The sequence below is a fragment of the Oncorhynchus clarkii genome, chromosome 32 (genome assembly GCF_045791955.1).
Source record: "Oncorhynchus clarkii lewisi isolate Uvic-CL-2024 chromosome 32, UVic_Ocla_1.0, whole genome shotgun sequence".
Taxonomy (NCBI): Eukaryota; Metazoa; Chordata; class Actinopteri; order Salmoniformes; family Salmonidae; genus Oncorhynchus; species Oncorhynchus clarkii.
In genome coordinates, this window is record NC_092178.1 from 30350650 (window position 1) to 30365557 (window position 14908).

Sequence of the window (14908 nt, forward strand, 5' to 3'; positions counted from 1 at the left end):
CGGAGAAAAAAATGTTCGAGTAAAATCGGATCGGCAGCTTTTTGGGCTTAATTTAAGATTAGGGTTAGTCATAAGGTTAGCAGTGTGGTTAAAGTTACGGTTATTTTTTTAAATCAGATTTTAAGACAATACATTTTTTTAATTAGCGGGGTTCAGCCATAATTATGACTTTGTGGCTGTGTTAACTAGTGACGCCCCCGACGGTTTAGAAGGAAGACAGGGTGGTTTAAAACGATGATATTGACGTTCGCGTTGACCCATCTAAATCTACTGCGCGCGCAATCACAACCAATCACCTCCGTCGTAAGAGGCGGATTATGTTGATCTGTTTGATTGGCGTTTCAATCATCCGATTAAGATGAAGGAATAGAGAACTGGCCTATCCAAGAGCTCCATAGGGCGTGATTTGATAGAGGGGGCTGGGTGCTAAGTATCATGGAGGATCAGTAGGAGAACTGTGGCCATACAAGAAACCCGAGCTGTAGGTCCAAACTCTGGAGTTGAACATTGTATTGCCATATTTTTTTTATTTTTATTTTACGTTAACCTAGTGTTTTATATTTTACTAATAATGGAGATGAAAAAGAGGATCAGTTTAGAATTGAGGAATAGGACACCAGCGGAGGTAAGTTATCTTGCCATTATTTATCTTACATTTGAGGTGATAACTATGCGAGCCGATAACCCAGAGAAGAGCAGGATTTCTTACGAGCCTCCGCTCTGCACATTGACAACAGAGGATGCGAGTCCGATTAGGTTGAAGTTTTTTTTGTTGTTTTGGATTCTGATTATTCGTCCGATCACAACATATGTTGGTTGCTGTACAAAAACGAACTGGAAGTATCCACAAAGCAATTTAGATCGCTTTGTGATTCTAATAGCATGTTATAGATCTGCAACACTGTCTTTGCCATCATCCTCCTTGTCTTGCGCCCGGCCAGAGATCCATTGGATGTTCAAGGTGGCGGAGCGGGCATAATTATGAAGAACACATTCCGCTCCGATTATGCTATTGTTGTGAGAATTATTACAATTGTGAAAAGCCAATAACATCTTAATAGGGTTCAGCTGACGTCGTGTTGACTCCTGTAAATATAGCAAGCTAATCCAAATAGAGAATTCACAACTGATATGGAAATGTAAAATAACTTTTGATAGCCCTCGGGAAGCGATTAATTGGTTTGTGTTGGAAGTTGCCTGATGTTATTCCATATGAATGCTGATGCAAATAACTATTTCAGTCGAATTTAAAAACTAAATCTTTCCATGCGTAAAGAGGCTTTTGACAGATCTTAGCAGGTTAACGAAATGTCAAAACAAGCTGGTTGGTTTCTCTGAGCGGACATTTTACTATTCGAATTGTTTTTTAGCTAAAACCCATTTATTTTACCGTAGCATTTTTAAAAGTTCGAATGAACAGCGCCTGAAAGAATGTATAAGCAATATAAAACCAGCATGCACGCAAACTGACCGTTGTCGGAGCGAGACGCGCAGTCACTGTCTACGGTGGCGTCAGTGTAGCGGATTTTTTTTGTACAGTACAGGCTGTTGAGCCCTGTTTCTGACGGGCGGGGAGTGGAAGTCATTTTGTTACATCTATACACGAGCACATTTTAACGGCGATAACCAGTTTAACTCGATTTAGATAAGCAAATTGATACATTGTTCGTATTATACGGCTAACGTTACATGTAGGCCTAAATCAAAATTTAGAAAGTCTACTTCCAAGCGAATATACGATTCACTCAGCCGGCCATTTAAACAGCCTACTTGTACTCTCATCGGAAAGCAAATGGTATATTTTGCCTCCATGATGTAGTGATTATGTAACGACAGGCTTTTCCTCGGGACATTAACGACGACGGTGTCTCTGTAAAACGTATATGTATACATTCAAGTGTAGCAGCGTTTGCGGTCCTGTTCTGCATTTTATGAATTTAAGTAATATGGCAGATGGCGTGCGGGGCTCAGACCTCCCCCCAATTTAGTAGATTATGCTACAGTAAATCCCCCAACCCTCAGAGACGGCGCTTGTTTGAGGATTGACAAACCAGGTCCCCAGTCATTCATGCCAGTGACTCTAGCCTTCGACAAACCTATTTCTCTTACCATTTCTGTAGTTGCATAACTGCTGTGCATTCAGCAGTGAAGTCCATTAATAGGATGTAGGCTACATCGCCACTGTTTCTCACTCGATGACGATATCAAGATGTGCACAGAACTGGTCCTTTACAATCGAGAGGCATTAGGTGAAGATTAAACCAGACTAAGGCTGTGACAACACCAGCCTCCTTTACCATCTCTTGTTTTGAGGAGCGTATTATTATTTTATTAGGTACGATAATACAGTGCATTCGGAAAGTATTCAGACCCCTTGACTTTTTCCACATTGTGACTTTACAGCCTTATTCTAAAATTGATTAAATAGTTTCCCCCTCATTAATCTACACACAATACCCCATACTGACAAAGCAAAAACATGTTTTTAGATTTTTTTTGCAAATGTAAAAAAAAAAAAATGGAAATATGACATTTACATAAGTATTCAGACCCTTTACTCTGGACTTTGATGAAGCACCTTTGGAAGCGTTCGACTTGAGTCTTCTTGGATATGACGCTACAAGCTTGGCGCACCTGTATTTGGGGAGTTTTTCCCATTCTCCTCTGCAAATCCTCTCAAGCTGTGTCAGGTTGGGTGGGGAGCGTCACTGCACAGCTATTTTCAGTTCTCTCCAGAGATGTTCATTAGGGTTCAAGTCCAGGCTCTGGCTGGGCAACTCAAGGACATTCAGAAACTTGAGACCCGAAGCCATTCCTGCGTTGTCTTGGCTGTGTACTTAGGGTTGTTGTCCTGTTGGAAGGTGAACCTTTGTCCCAGTCTGGTGTCCTGAGTGCTCTGGAGCAGGTTTTCATCAAGGATCTCTCTGTACTTTGCTCCGTTCATCTTTACCTTTATCCTGACTAATCTCCCAGTCCCTGGCACTAAAAAACATCCCCATAGCATGATGATGCTACCACCACCACGCTTGGCATTCAGGTCTGCCAGGTCTCCTCCAGACGTGATGCTTGCCATTCAGGCCAAAGAGTTCAATCTTTGTTTCATCAGACCAGAGAATCTTGATTTCTCATGGTCTGAGAGTCCTTTTGGTGCCTGTTGGCAAACTCCAAGCAGGCTGTCGTGTCTCTTACTGAGGATGGCTTCCGTCTGGCCACTCTACCATAATGGCCTAATTGGTGGAGTGCTGCAGAGATGGTTGTCCTACTTGCAGGTTCTCCCTCCTCCACAGAGGAACTCTGGATCTCTGTCAGAGTGACCATCGGGTTCTGGGTCACCTCCCTGACCAAGGCCCTTCTCCTCCGATTGCTCAGTTTGGCCGGGCGGCCAGCTCTAGGAAGAGTCTTGGTGGTTCCAAACTTCTTCCATTTAAGAATGATGGAGGCCATTGTGTTCTTGGAGACCTTCAATGCTGCAGACATTTTTGGTACCCTTCCCCAGATGTGCCTAGACACAATCCTGTCTCAGCTCTACAGACAATTCCTTCGACCTCATGGCTTGTTTTTTGTTCTGACATGCACTGTCAACTGTAGGACCTTATATAGACAGTTGTGTGCCTTTCCATATCATGTCCAATCAATTGAATTTGCCACAGGTGGACTCCAATCAAGTTGTAGAAACATCTCAAGGATGATCAATGGAAACAGGATTCACTCGAGCTCAATTTTGAGTCTCATAGCAAAGGGTCTGAATATTTATGTAAATAAGGTATCTTTTATTTTATACATTTGCAAACATTTATAAAAACCTGTTTTCCCTTTGTCATTATGGGGTATTGTGTATAGATTGAGGATTTTTATTTATTTAATCCATTTTAGAATAAAGCTAACGTAACAAATTGTGGAAAAAGTCAAGGGGTCTGAATACTTTCTGAATGCACTGTAATCCCTGGATTGCTGATGCTACACTACATCACCAAAAGTATGTGGACACCCTTTCAAATTAGTGGATTCAGCTTTTTTTTTGCCACACTCGTTTCTGACAGGTGTATAAAATTGAGCACACAGCCATGCAATTTCCATAGACAAACATTGCCAGTAGAATGGCCCGTACTGAAGAGCTCAGTGACTTTCAACGTGGCACGGTCATAGGATGCCACCTTTCCAACAAGTCAGTTGGTCAAATTTCTGCCCCGCTAGAGCTTCCCCTGTCAATTGTAAGTGCTGTTATTGTGAAGTGGAAATATCTAGGATCATGAACGGCTCAGCCGCGTAGTGGTATGCCACACAAGCTCACAGAACTGGACCGCCGAGTGCTGAAGCACGTAAAAAGCGTCTGTCCTCAGCTGCAACACTCCACTACCGAGTTCCAAACTGCCTCTGGAAGCAACGTCAGCACAAGAACTGGAGCTTCATGAAATGGGATTCCATGGCCGAGCAGCCACACACAAGCCTAAGATCACCATGCACAATGCCAAGGGTCAGCTGGAGTGGTGTAAAGCTCACCGCGATTGGACTCTGGAGTGATGAATCACTCTAAACTATCTGGCAGTCCGACGGACAAATCTGGGATTGTCGGATGCCAGGAGAACGCTACCTGCCTGAATGCATAGTGCCAACTGTAAAGTTTGGTGGAGGAGGAATAATAGTCGCGGGCTGTTTTTCATGATTCGGGCTAGGCCCCTTAGTTCTAGTGAAGGGAAATCTTATTGCTACAGCATACAATGACATTTTAGACAATTCTGTGCTTCCAACTTTGTGGCAGTTTGGGGAAGGCCCTTTCCTGTTTCAGCAGGACAATACTCCCGTGCACAAAGGCGAGGTCCATGCAGAAATGGTTTGAAAGAACTTGACTGGCCTGCACAGAGCCCTGACCTCAAACCTATTGAACACCTCTGGGATGAATTGGAATGCCGACTGCTAGCCAGGGCAAATTGCCCAACATCAGTGCCCGACTTCACTAATGCTCGTGGCTGAAGTCCCTGCAGCAATGTTCCAACATCTAGTGGAAAACCTTCCCAGAAGAGTGGAGGCTGTTATATTAATGCCCATGATTTTGGAATGAATGTTCAACGAGCAGATGTCCACCTACTTTTGGTCATGTAGTGTATGTATTGACCATTGAGGCTTTGAAGCCACCAGTCGGCCATATTGGCACTCCCCAATCCTCCATAGGAATGAATGTAATTCTACAGTATTTCAATTAAATGTTTAAAGGACAAAGTTACATGTATTTAAGTATTTTTTTCGTTATAGTGGGGACAGTAACATTAGTACAAAAAAAAATACATTAAGGAAAATGTTTCATATTTTGTTCAGCGCATTATAGCGCAAATTAATATAATTTAAGTATGCATGAACGTGTCTGTAATAGAATAAATGTCAAAGAATGTAGACATTAAATGTATTTCTATAGCTTCCCCAATTTTTTTTTTACAATGGAGGAGTGTGAAGATGACTGTGCAGTGGCTTCAATACAGTGCCCCCTGTCAGTCATCCAGGGGTTATACACATCATTGGTTAGCACATTTTATATTTTTACCTCTTGTAGCTAGTCAGCTACTCCAGCCGTGGCGTTTTTCCAGACAGGGCTTCAGTCTTGTCCACACAAGGCATTCAAGCAGAAAATTTTTGAAAAGGCATGTGTTCACAGGAAACAGCTGACTTTAGGTCAAGGGTCAGCTTTTCCAATCAACATGCAATAAGATTACAAAATGGTGAATTAAACCAAACAAATCAAATGTTTGCCTTTGTCAATAAAAATGCAACAAACTAGCTAAGCATTTTAATTTGGTTGAATTAATTTGATTATTTAACATTGGAGGATGAAATCTCTTGAGAGGCACCATCTCATTTTCAAGAGTGTCCAATGTATGGTGATGACTATTCCTACAGGTGACAGAGCTGGTGGTGGATAACTGCCGCACCAGTGATGGTGAAGTAGAGGGCCTGACAGATGACTTCAAGGAGCTGGAATTCCTCAGCATGGTCAACGTTGGACTCACCTCCCTGGCAAAGCTACCTTCGCTGCCCAAACTGCGCAAGGTGAGTAGGGAAGCCGGATCTTTTTGAGCAATCAATTCTCACTGACAATAATTTAGTTAGCGGAATTATAAGCCACTCTGGCTTCACTCCCAATTACCAATATTTGATATGCAGGATTACATATTTTTTCCCTAAATGATTAATCAAGAAACGTATTATATTCTTTCCTCACAGTTGGAGCTGAGTGACAACAATATCTCGGGTCATTTGGAGACACTTTCAGAGAAATCCCCCAACCTGACGTATCTAAACCTGAGTGGCAACAAGATAAAGGAGCTGAGCAACGTTGAGGCCCTGGTGAGTAGTCGTTAATGCCACAGTTGTAGCATTCTGCGGTTCCAGGCAGAAGCAGTTTTTTTGGGACTCAGTCATGGTCTTATATCAAATTTTATTTGTCACATGCTTCGGAAACAACCCGTGTAGACTAACAGTGAAGTGCTTTCTCAACAATGCAGAAAAAAAGCACAGAAAAACAGAAAAATGATAACACTAGGAATAAGACAAATTATAACAAAGGAATAAATACACAATGAATAAGGATAACTCACTGTTGAGACTTAGTATATAGTAGAATACACAAGGTGCAAGTAAAACATTTGGTTGTGCATCAGCAATTTGTCTTATGTCAAGAAAAGGGGCTGAGCTGGACCCAGGGAAAGAAACAATAAGCATCCAAAACACCCCTAAGCTAGACTAGCCTATTTCAACAACGGCTAACTAACCAAAAATACAGTGGGTGGTCCGCCCAGTTCTAACTAGTGTTAACAAAGTTTACCTACGGGTAGTGTATGCCCATGTGCGACTTGTCTTGTTTCCCCCTTTTCCCACCAGCAAACAAACACACACCATAACCAAAAACGATACTCACAGGTGAGGACAAAGTGATATGGAGGTGCTCAAACAAAAGAGAGCTCAATACATAAAGAGCAATAGAGAGACATAGTAGGAGAGGGTGAAACAGAGAGATCTACAGACATGGCATTTACAGAGAGATTGAGCTCTAGAGCAAACAACTGACAGGGTTTTTAAATAGGGATTGTGTGATAGGGTGTGCTCTCACCCCTTCTCTCTAAAACCACAGCAAAATCTGAAGAACCTGAAGAGCCTGGACCTGTTTAACTGTGAAATCACCACACTGGAGGAGTACCGTGAGAGCATCTTTGAGCTGCTGCCTCAGGTCACCTACCTGGACGGCTTCGACCAGGAGGACAACGAGGCCCCTGACTCAGAGGCAGACGCCGACGGTGAGTATGTCTACCACAACACAACAACGTGGTGTCAGTGATATTTAAGCTGAACTTTCTCGAAAGAAATGCTTCTTCATCATAGATGATGAGGGGGAGGACGGAGCCGGACCAACAGGGGACTATGACGATGAAGATGACGAGGAGGAGGAGGAAGAGGAGGTCTCGGAAGGAAGAGAGGTTGGGCTCTCTTACCTAATGAAGGAAAAGATCCAGGTGAGACAACTGGAATATTTGTCATGTTTTTTTCAGAACATCTTCGTTTTATTTCCGAAGACTCGAGTCTATGCTTAATTAAAGAATGTGAACTCCTCCCACTCCTAAGGATGAAGAGGATGATGATGACTATGCAGAGGAGGAGGAGGGAAAAGGTGAGGACAATAATTGTTATTGACCGATCACTAGTAATCAAACCCAAGTACATGGACTCTAGCCTGGAAAGGGTCAGATCTGTTTGTCTGACACAGATCTATTGATGTAGTCAACATACACCATGTATACCAAACATTTGGAACACCTTCCTTATGTTCAGTTGCACGGCACTCCCCCATTTTGTGCTCAGAACAGCCTCAATTAGTTGGGACATGGACTCTACAAGGTGTCGAAGCGTTCCACAGGGATGCTTCCTACAGTTGTCAAGTTGGCTGGATGTCCTTTGGGAGGTGGTACAATGATTTAGGTACAGTGATTAAGAAACTACACAAGACAAACAAAACGATCACAGATAACACAAAAAAATACAGCAGCAGATTGTTACATTTCCACACAGGTTATTCCCCTAACAGCACAAGATCTTGCATTACCCGAAACTGTTACAAGCAATACAAAAATACAAAAATCCTCCAATAAATGTTTCAAATGGGCGACAGGGGGGCAAGAGACTCAAGTTTAAGTTTAGTCTGCAGGCTTTTCCATAGGCAAGGCAGCCAAAGGCAGCCATACCCAACTCTGTGGAAATTGCATGGGCCTCAAGCCTAGCTATATAAATTGCCAGCAAGAATACTTAGCTACTATCTTATATGTACGCATTAGATCTGAGGTATTGGGGAGCCTTTGAAAGTGTACTTTGATGCAAGAGAACTACATTAACATGAAACCAAACTGGATTCCTTACACCATGCCCAAACCACATGCCAAATTGATTTTGTCCCCCCCACACCAAACGCAATACGCAGGTTGAAATATCAAAACAACATCTGAATCAATTATATTAATTTGGGGACAGGTCAAAAAGCATTAGACATTTATGGCAATTTAGCTAGCTAGCTTGCTGTTGCTAGCTAATTTGTCCTGAGATATAAACATTGAGTTGTTATTTTACCTTAAATGCACAAGGTCCTCTACTCTGACAATTAATCCACAGATAAAAGGTAAACTGAATCGTTTCTAGTCATCTTGCCTCCTTCCAGGCTTCTTTTTCTTCTTTGGACTTTATATGGTGATTGGCAACTAACTTTCATAATAAGGTGCAGTACCGCAACTGACCTCAGTTCATCTTTCAATCACCCACATAGGTATATGTTCCTAAAACCCAATGAGAAGATGGCACTTGGGTATATGCTTCTAAAAACCATTGAGGAGATGGGAGAGGCAGGACTTGCAGCGTGTTCTGCGTCACAAATAGAATCAACTTCTATTTAGCGCCTGGCAACGCAGACGCTCGCGAGCAGTGTGGGTGTAATGATTGAATAACATGTGTGTGTGTGAGCGTCGCAAAATAAAATTTACACATACGACACGACTGTTAAGGTCAGCACGTTGGCCTCTCTTGCAGTGTTTCGCTAATGGTAATTCAGTCTACAGGGTGGACTTTGTTACATGACTGAACAGATGTATACTGGTGGTACTGTGTTTGTTTTCCTTCAGGTGTTTTTGAGATGGGTAGGTGGGTGCGGAACATACAGTGGGTTGTGCATCAACTCCCACACAGCCTGTGGATATGATATCATTGAATTCTGAATGAAGGGAAATGCCAATTGGATTTGATTGCCATTGTTAATTTTTACTTGGTCCTGATTAGAAATGATTGTCACCTCCTTTTCAATTTTATCAGACAAATTCTGACGTTTTGATTGGCTTTTGTCCTGTGCAGAGGAGAAGGCAGGAGTCAAAGTTGAGAAGAGGAAGAGGGATGCTGAGGATGAAGGGGAGGATGATGATGATGATGACGATGATGACGATGATGATGACTAGGCTTGTCTTTCCCCAGCGAACCTCTGGATCCAGATCCAAGCTGTAGAACAATAACCACAAAAAAGTGTGATCTTGCAGATTGTTTCTCTTTGTATACCATAGATATCACTATAGAGGCTGTTTTTTTTCCGTTTTTATATATATGAGATACAATATGAAAATGAGATTTTATCGACAATTAATTTGTTAATCATTCCATGTTAAACGACCACCCCAAATCTCTTCATTGTGTAAGGGCTCTAAAATAAATGGATGAGGGGGGGGGCTGGTTTTATCTCGAATGGCTTGCCAATGATATGATCAGTTGCAACTAGAGGTGTGTTATGGACTAATTTAAGAAGGGCTGTCGCAACAATGACCAGCACAACAGAAGTGGCCCACACTGTCCCTCGTTGACGTCAGTGTTCAACAAACATCCAATGGCGTTCCAAGACCCATGACAGGCCATGCAGCCCAGAGTCCAGTCCAGTTCAGCCCATAGCGATAGATAGAGGACTCCTCTTTGTATCTGTGCTATTATAGTGTCTGTGACAGCATGAGCAGCACCATTAAGGCAATCTCCATTTTGAAGTAGTCAATTGTCTTCTTTACTATTGGCTGATTCTGCCTGATGACCCAGTTGGACATGACTCCAACAGGGTCATCAGGAGGGATCAGCCAATGAAGTTGGAAGTTCCACGCAGTTGACTAAATTAAAATGTTGGAAGCCCTCAATGACGCTGCCCATGCTAATATGACCTTTTGGCCACTAGAGGCCTCTTATCGTTCTCTATGGTCCAGCCAAGTCTCATCTACCTCTCTGGGCCACGGTGAGGAAAGAATGCCCCCTACAGGACAGCACTCTACACAGCACCATGCTCACTACTCAGGCAGCCAGGGATACCAGGCTAGAAAAGAGGCAACAGGAAGTTCAGGAACCTCTACCGTCATCGTTGTCTGCCACAAATGGTCTCCTCTTTCCCCTCAATGCATTTTGTACCAGATAGTTTCCACCCATCACTGAAAGTCCTGTCTCGCGTAAGATAGCATAGCAAAGACTGTTTAATCCCTCACACAGTATATGACTTGTTTTAGGAATTCAAAAAATAGTGGGAGATGGGGAGGTCCAAAACAGTAGTCTAACAGTTTCTATACCAGCATTAGTCCTGGAGAGGTGCACTGCCAACTGATGTGCAAACAGACCCCAAAAATTTCTGAGGGCCACTGAGCTGTGGCGTTCTAGGACCGGGGCCGGTAATCTCTAGTCTAAATCAAACCTAGCGGTTTGGCCTTAACATCTATCCATAACAGATGGGTCAACAAGGACATATCTGTTTACAGCTTGAAATACTGTAGCCTGACTGTTAATGCTGCTGTTGCGGTAAAAGTGACAGAGTGGCACGGCCGTAATGTTTTTAAAGTTAAGGTCAAACTGCTTCGGATTTAGGATTTAATCGCATCCCTAAGTACATTTTTTAACTTTGTCTTGCTGTTGATGCAAGTTAGTTTATAATTGTACTGGTATTTTACACAGCAGGAACTATCTATTATTTGTAAGGCAATATGTAAATAGTTTCAGTTCCAACCGTTTGGTGTTTCATGTTTGTTTTTTAAAATAAAAGTTTTTGTCATTTTGTTTTAATATAAAGCACAGGTCAAGGGGCCAAAGTCTGACCCAACACACTCAATATAGATTATTTTCCATCCTTGGCTGTTGTGACAAGTTACGTGTTTGTTGTTTTGTGTGCTGTAAACATCTTAAAAGAGGGGTTTTGAATAAAAAAAATTATGAACAGAAAAATAAAATGCTTTGATAGTTGATAGGTAATCATTTTCTGAAGACAAAAAACTAACTACACAAATATCATTCACTGCTAGGCACATGTAGCAATGATGTACAATTTACCAACAAGTGACCAAAGGAGTGAGAATGTCAGCATATTACATTGGCTGGACCAAACTCACAAAACTAAATATTTTTACAAGGTATTCAGTGAGATGTGAGGAGTGTGAGTGTAATGGAACCCATAAGGCCTTGGGCCACTGTGGCGTATGAGTTACAGTTCCTCACGAACACAGTCTGCTGGCTTTGTTTTCTAATATCACCCACAGCTGCCATCTGCTGGGCATCACGGGCATTAAGAATTCATGAGAGAGGTCTTGGTAGGTGGAGCACACTGGACATGAAGGGGGTGGGGTTTACGGGTTATGTTAGAGATGGAGGGGCAGGGCCACTGTGGAACATGCCATTAACGATGTATTATACTGGTTTTAGGTTGCTTAGTGCTGTGCAGATGGAGTGGGGGATTAGTACTGCTATTATCCCTTCCAAGCCTTATTGTGGCATGGCTAGTGTTGGGGAGGACGCCATATTGCTTTCACCTTTCCAGTTAATTCATATAATTTAGGCACACTGCTAAAGACTTGTTAGGGGGATAGCTGTTTTACTGCCAACAGTAAGAAACACCTCAGATGTTCCTCTATCAATAACAGAAGCCACATAAATCATCTGACTCACAGAAAATGTAAAGACTGATCCTAAAAAGCAACTTCTGTTTTTGAAAACGGCCTTAGTGACATCAATATGAGTCAGAAACATGTGTGTAAAAAGGATCATTTTGGTCATAAAGCCAGTCTTGTCCAAAACCTAGATTTGCCAGATGATAGGACATTTTTTACACTATTTATACAGAAGTATGTGGACATCCCTTCAAATTAGTGGATTCGGCTATTTCCTTGAGAACACAGCCATGTAATCTCCATAGACAAACATTGACAGTAGAATGGCCTTACTGAAGAACTCAGTGACTTTCAATGTGGCACTGTCATAGGATTTCACATTTCAGCCATGCTAGAGCTGCCCCGGTCAACTGTACGTGCTGCTATTGTGAACTGGAAACAGCTCAGCCTTGAAGTGGCAGGCCACACAAGTTCACAGAACGGGACTTCTACACCTGCATTGCTTGCTGTTTGGGGTTTTAGGCTGGGTTTCTGTACAGAACTTTGAGATATCAGCTGATGTACGAAGGGCTATATAAATACATTTGATTTGATTTGATTTGACTGCAGAGTGCTGCAGTGAGTAAAAATCGTATGTCCTTGGTTGAAACACTCACTACCGAGTTCCAAACTCCCTCTGGAAGCAACGTCAGCACAATAACTGTTCGTCAGGAGCTTCATGAAATGGGTTTCTATGGCCGAACAGCTGCTCACAAGCCTAAGATCACCATGCGCAATGCCAAGCGTCGGCTGAAGTGGTGTAAAGCTCGCCGCCATTGGACTCTGGTACATTTTAAACGCCTTCTCTGGAGTGATGAATTGCGCTTCACCATCTGGGTTTGGCGGATGTAGGAGAACGCTACCGGCCCCAATGCATAGTGCCGACTGTAAAGTTTGGTGTAGAACGAATAATGTTCTGGGCTGTTTTTCATGATTCAGGCTAGGCCCCTTAGTTCCATTGAAGGGAAGTCTTAACGCTACAGCATACAATGACATTCTAGACGATTCTGTGCTTCCAACTTTGTGGCAATAGCTTTGGGAAGGCCCTTTCCTGTTTCAGCAGGACAATACCCCTGTGCACAAAACGAGGTCCATACAGAAATGGTTTGTTGAGATCAGTGTGGAAGAACTTGACTGGCATGCACAGAGCCCTGACCTCAACCCTATCAAACACCTTTGGGTTGAATTGGATCACTGACTGCGAGCCGGCCTAATCGCCCTATTTCAATGCCTGACCTCACTAATGCTCTTGTAGCTGAATGGAAGCAAGTCCCCACAGCAATGTTCCAACATCTAGTGGAGAGCGTTCCCAGAAGAGTAGAGGCTGTTATAGCAGCAAAGGGAGGACCAACTCCATATTAATGCCCATGATTTTGAAATGAAAGTTTAAAATCCCCGAGCTGACAAGGTACAAATTTGTCGTTCTGTCCTGAACAGGCAGTTAACCCATGGTTCCCAGGTCGTCATTGAAAATAAGAATTTGTTCTTAACTGACTTGCCTAGTTAAATAAAGGTTAAAAAAATATATAAAAAAATGAGCAGGTGTCCACATACTTTTGGTCATGTAGTGTATGTCACGGAATGAAGGGTACTGTAACAAGTTTTCCTTCGGTTGGGTTATTTCAATACCCACAGCTGGCAGCACCCAAGTAATCATCAATTCTGAGCGAAGCTGCAAGATACCTGACTGTAATGCAATGGTCCATTTGGCTTGATATTCAATATCCCTATGGGTCTGGTAAGGGACCATCAGTAAATTACACAACGTACATGGGACAATATTTAAAAATGTCAATAGCTCCACATTTCAATGACTTTAAAACCTCAAAACAACTATAAATTAATCTACAAATATTGAAAGCATAAAAGATGTGCAACATGAAAATATTGTCCCATTTACATTGTGTAATTTCTTGACGGTCCGTAACTTGCCCCAGAGGCTATCCAATGTCAAACCAATTTTGCCATGATCACCACTAGCCTGCTGAAGCTAATTGGCGAAAGAAGTTGGCTAGCACTAGCTACCCTAGGTGACATCAAGACATCAAGACCTGGTTAGACTGTTTCAAGTTATCTACAAGGGTGAGTGACTGTAATTGTGAACTGTTTTGGCAGAGTGAATATACAAAGGCTGGCCACGTGTAAACACACACACAAGATACATGACTGGCTTCAGTCATGGCCGCTGCATTTCTTAATGACCAAGTTGAAAAATAAGGCCAAATCAGGACGTCCAGCCCCCCTTTAACATTGAGTCTATGTCCTTGGATGGCCACCCAGAATTAGAAAAACAATGTTCCTCACTGATAACAACTGCACATGTCTAGACATCTAAACATGAACTAGTTGATAAGATTTGTATGGAATTTGTATTCCTATCAGTCACATTTTCAGTGCCGACTCCTCTTTAGACTTGACACTTTGACTTCATAAACACCAAATCCTTTGAGGTTCCGCATCCTCTTCATGGCATTCCGATCAATTCTGTATTGCAAACATGAGTATGTTGGCAGCCATCGCCATGGTGTCATATAACAGCAATTTTTTCCCGACCCCCCCCATCAGCACTTCCTAGGAACAGTCTGCACTGTATCTGTGAATCGTCAGTCTCAATGAGACATAGCCCAGACTAAAGCTGACTCCTGACGCAACTGACAAGTTAATTGATTTAGTTCTACAGTTCTTCTATTCATTTCACACATTTCAGGAAGTGTAACAGTATATTTCATTTAATAAATGCATTTCTCCGAAACGCCATAACAGCAAGTGAAATGCAGTATTGCTCTAAACCATGTTGAAAACTGTGGAGTGAGTTCCATGTTAAAAACAAACTAAACTGAATCCAGAGTGAAGCGCATATAGCACTGTCTTTACTGTCCCACTAGATGGCAATATGGTCAGTGCTGTGTCTGATGGCTTCCACTTCTGATATCAAAGCAGCTGGTGATAAGCCT

General features: G+C 42.4%; 1 protein-coding gene across 1 annotated transcript; it reads left to right on the forward strand.

Annotated features, from left to right (window-relative positions):
- Positions 1-401: 401 nt before the first annotated feature.
- Positions 402-11261, forward strand: LOC139392302 (acidic (leucine-rich) nuclear phosphoprotein 32 family, member E). The gene is made up of 7 exons (XM_071140196.1): positions 402-625; positions 5890-6039; positions 6214-6336; positions 7121-7283; positions 7369-7499; positions 7609-7654; positions 9376-11261. The coding sequence occupies exons 1-7, from the start codon at positions 572-574 to the stop codon at positions 9474-9476; spliced, it is 768 nt and encodes a 255-aa protein (XP_070996297.1). The 5' UTR covers positions 402-571; the 3' UTR covers positions 9477-11261.
- Positions 11262-14908: the final 3647 nt, after the last annotated feature.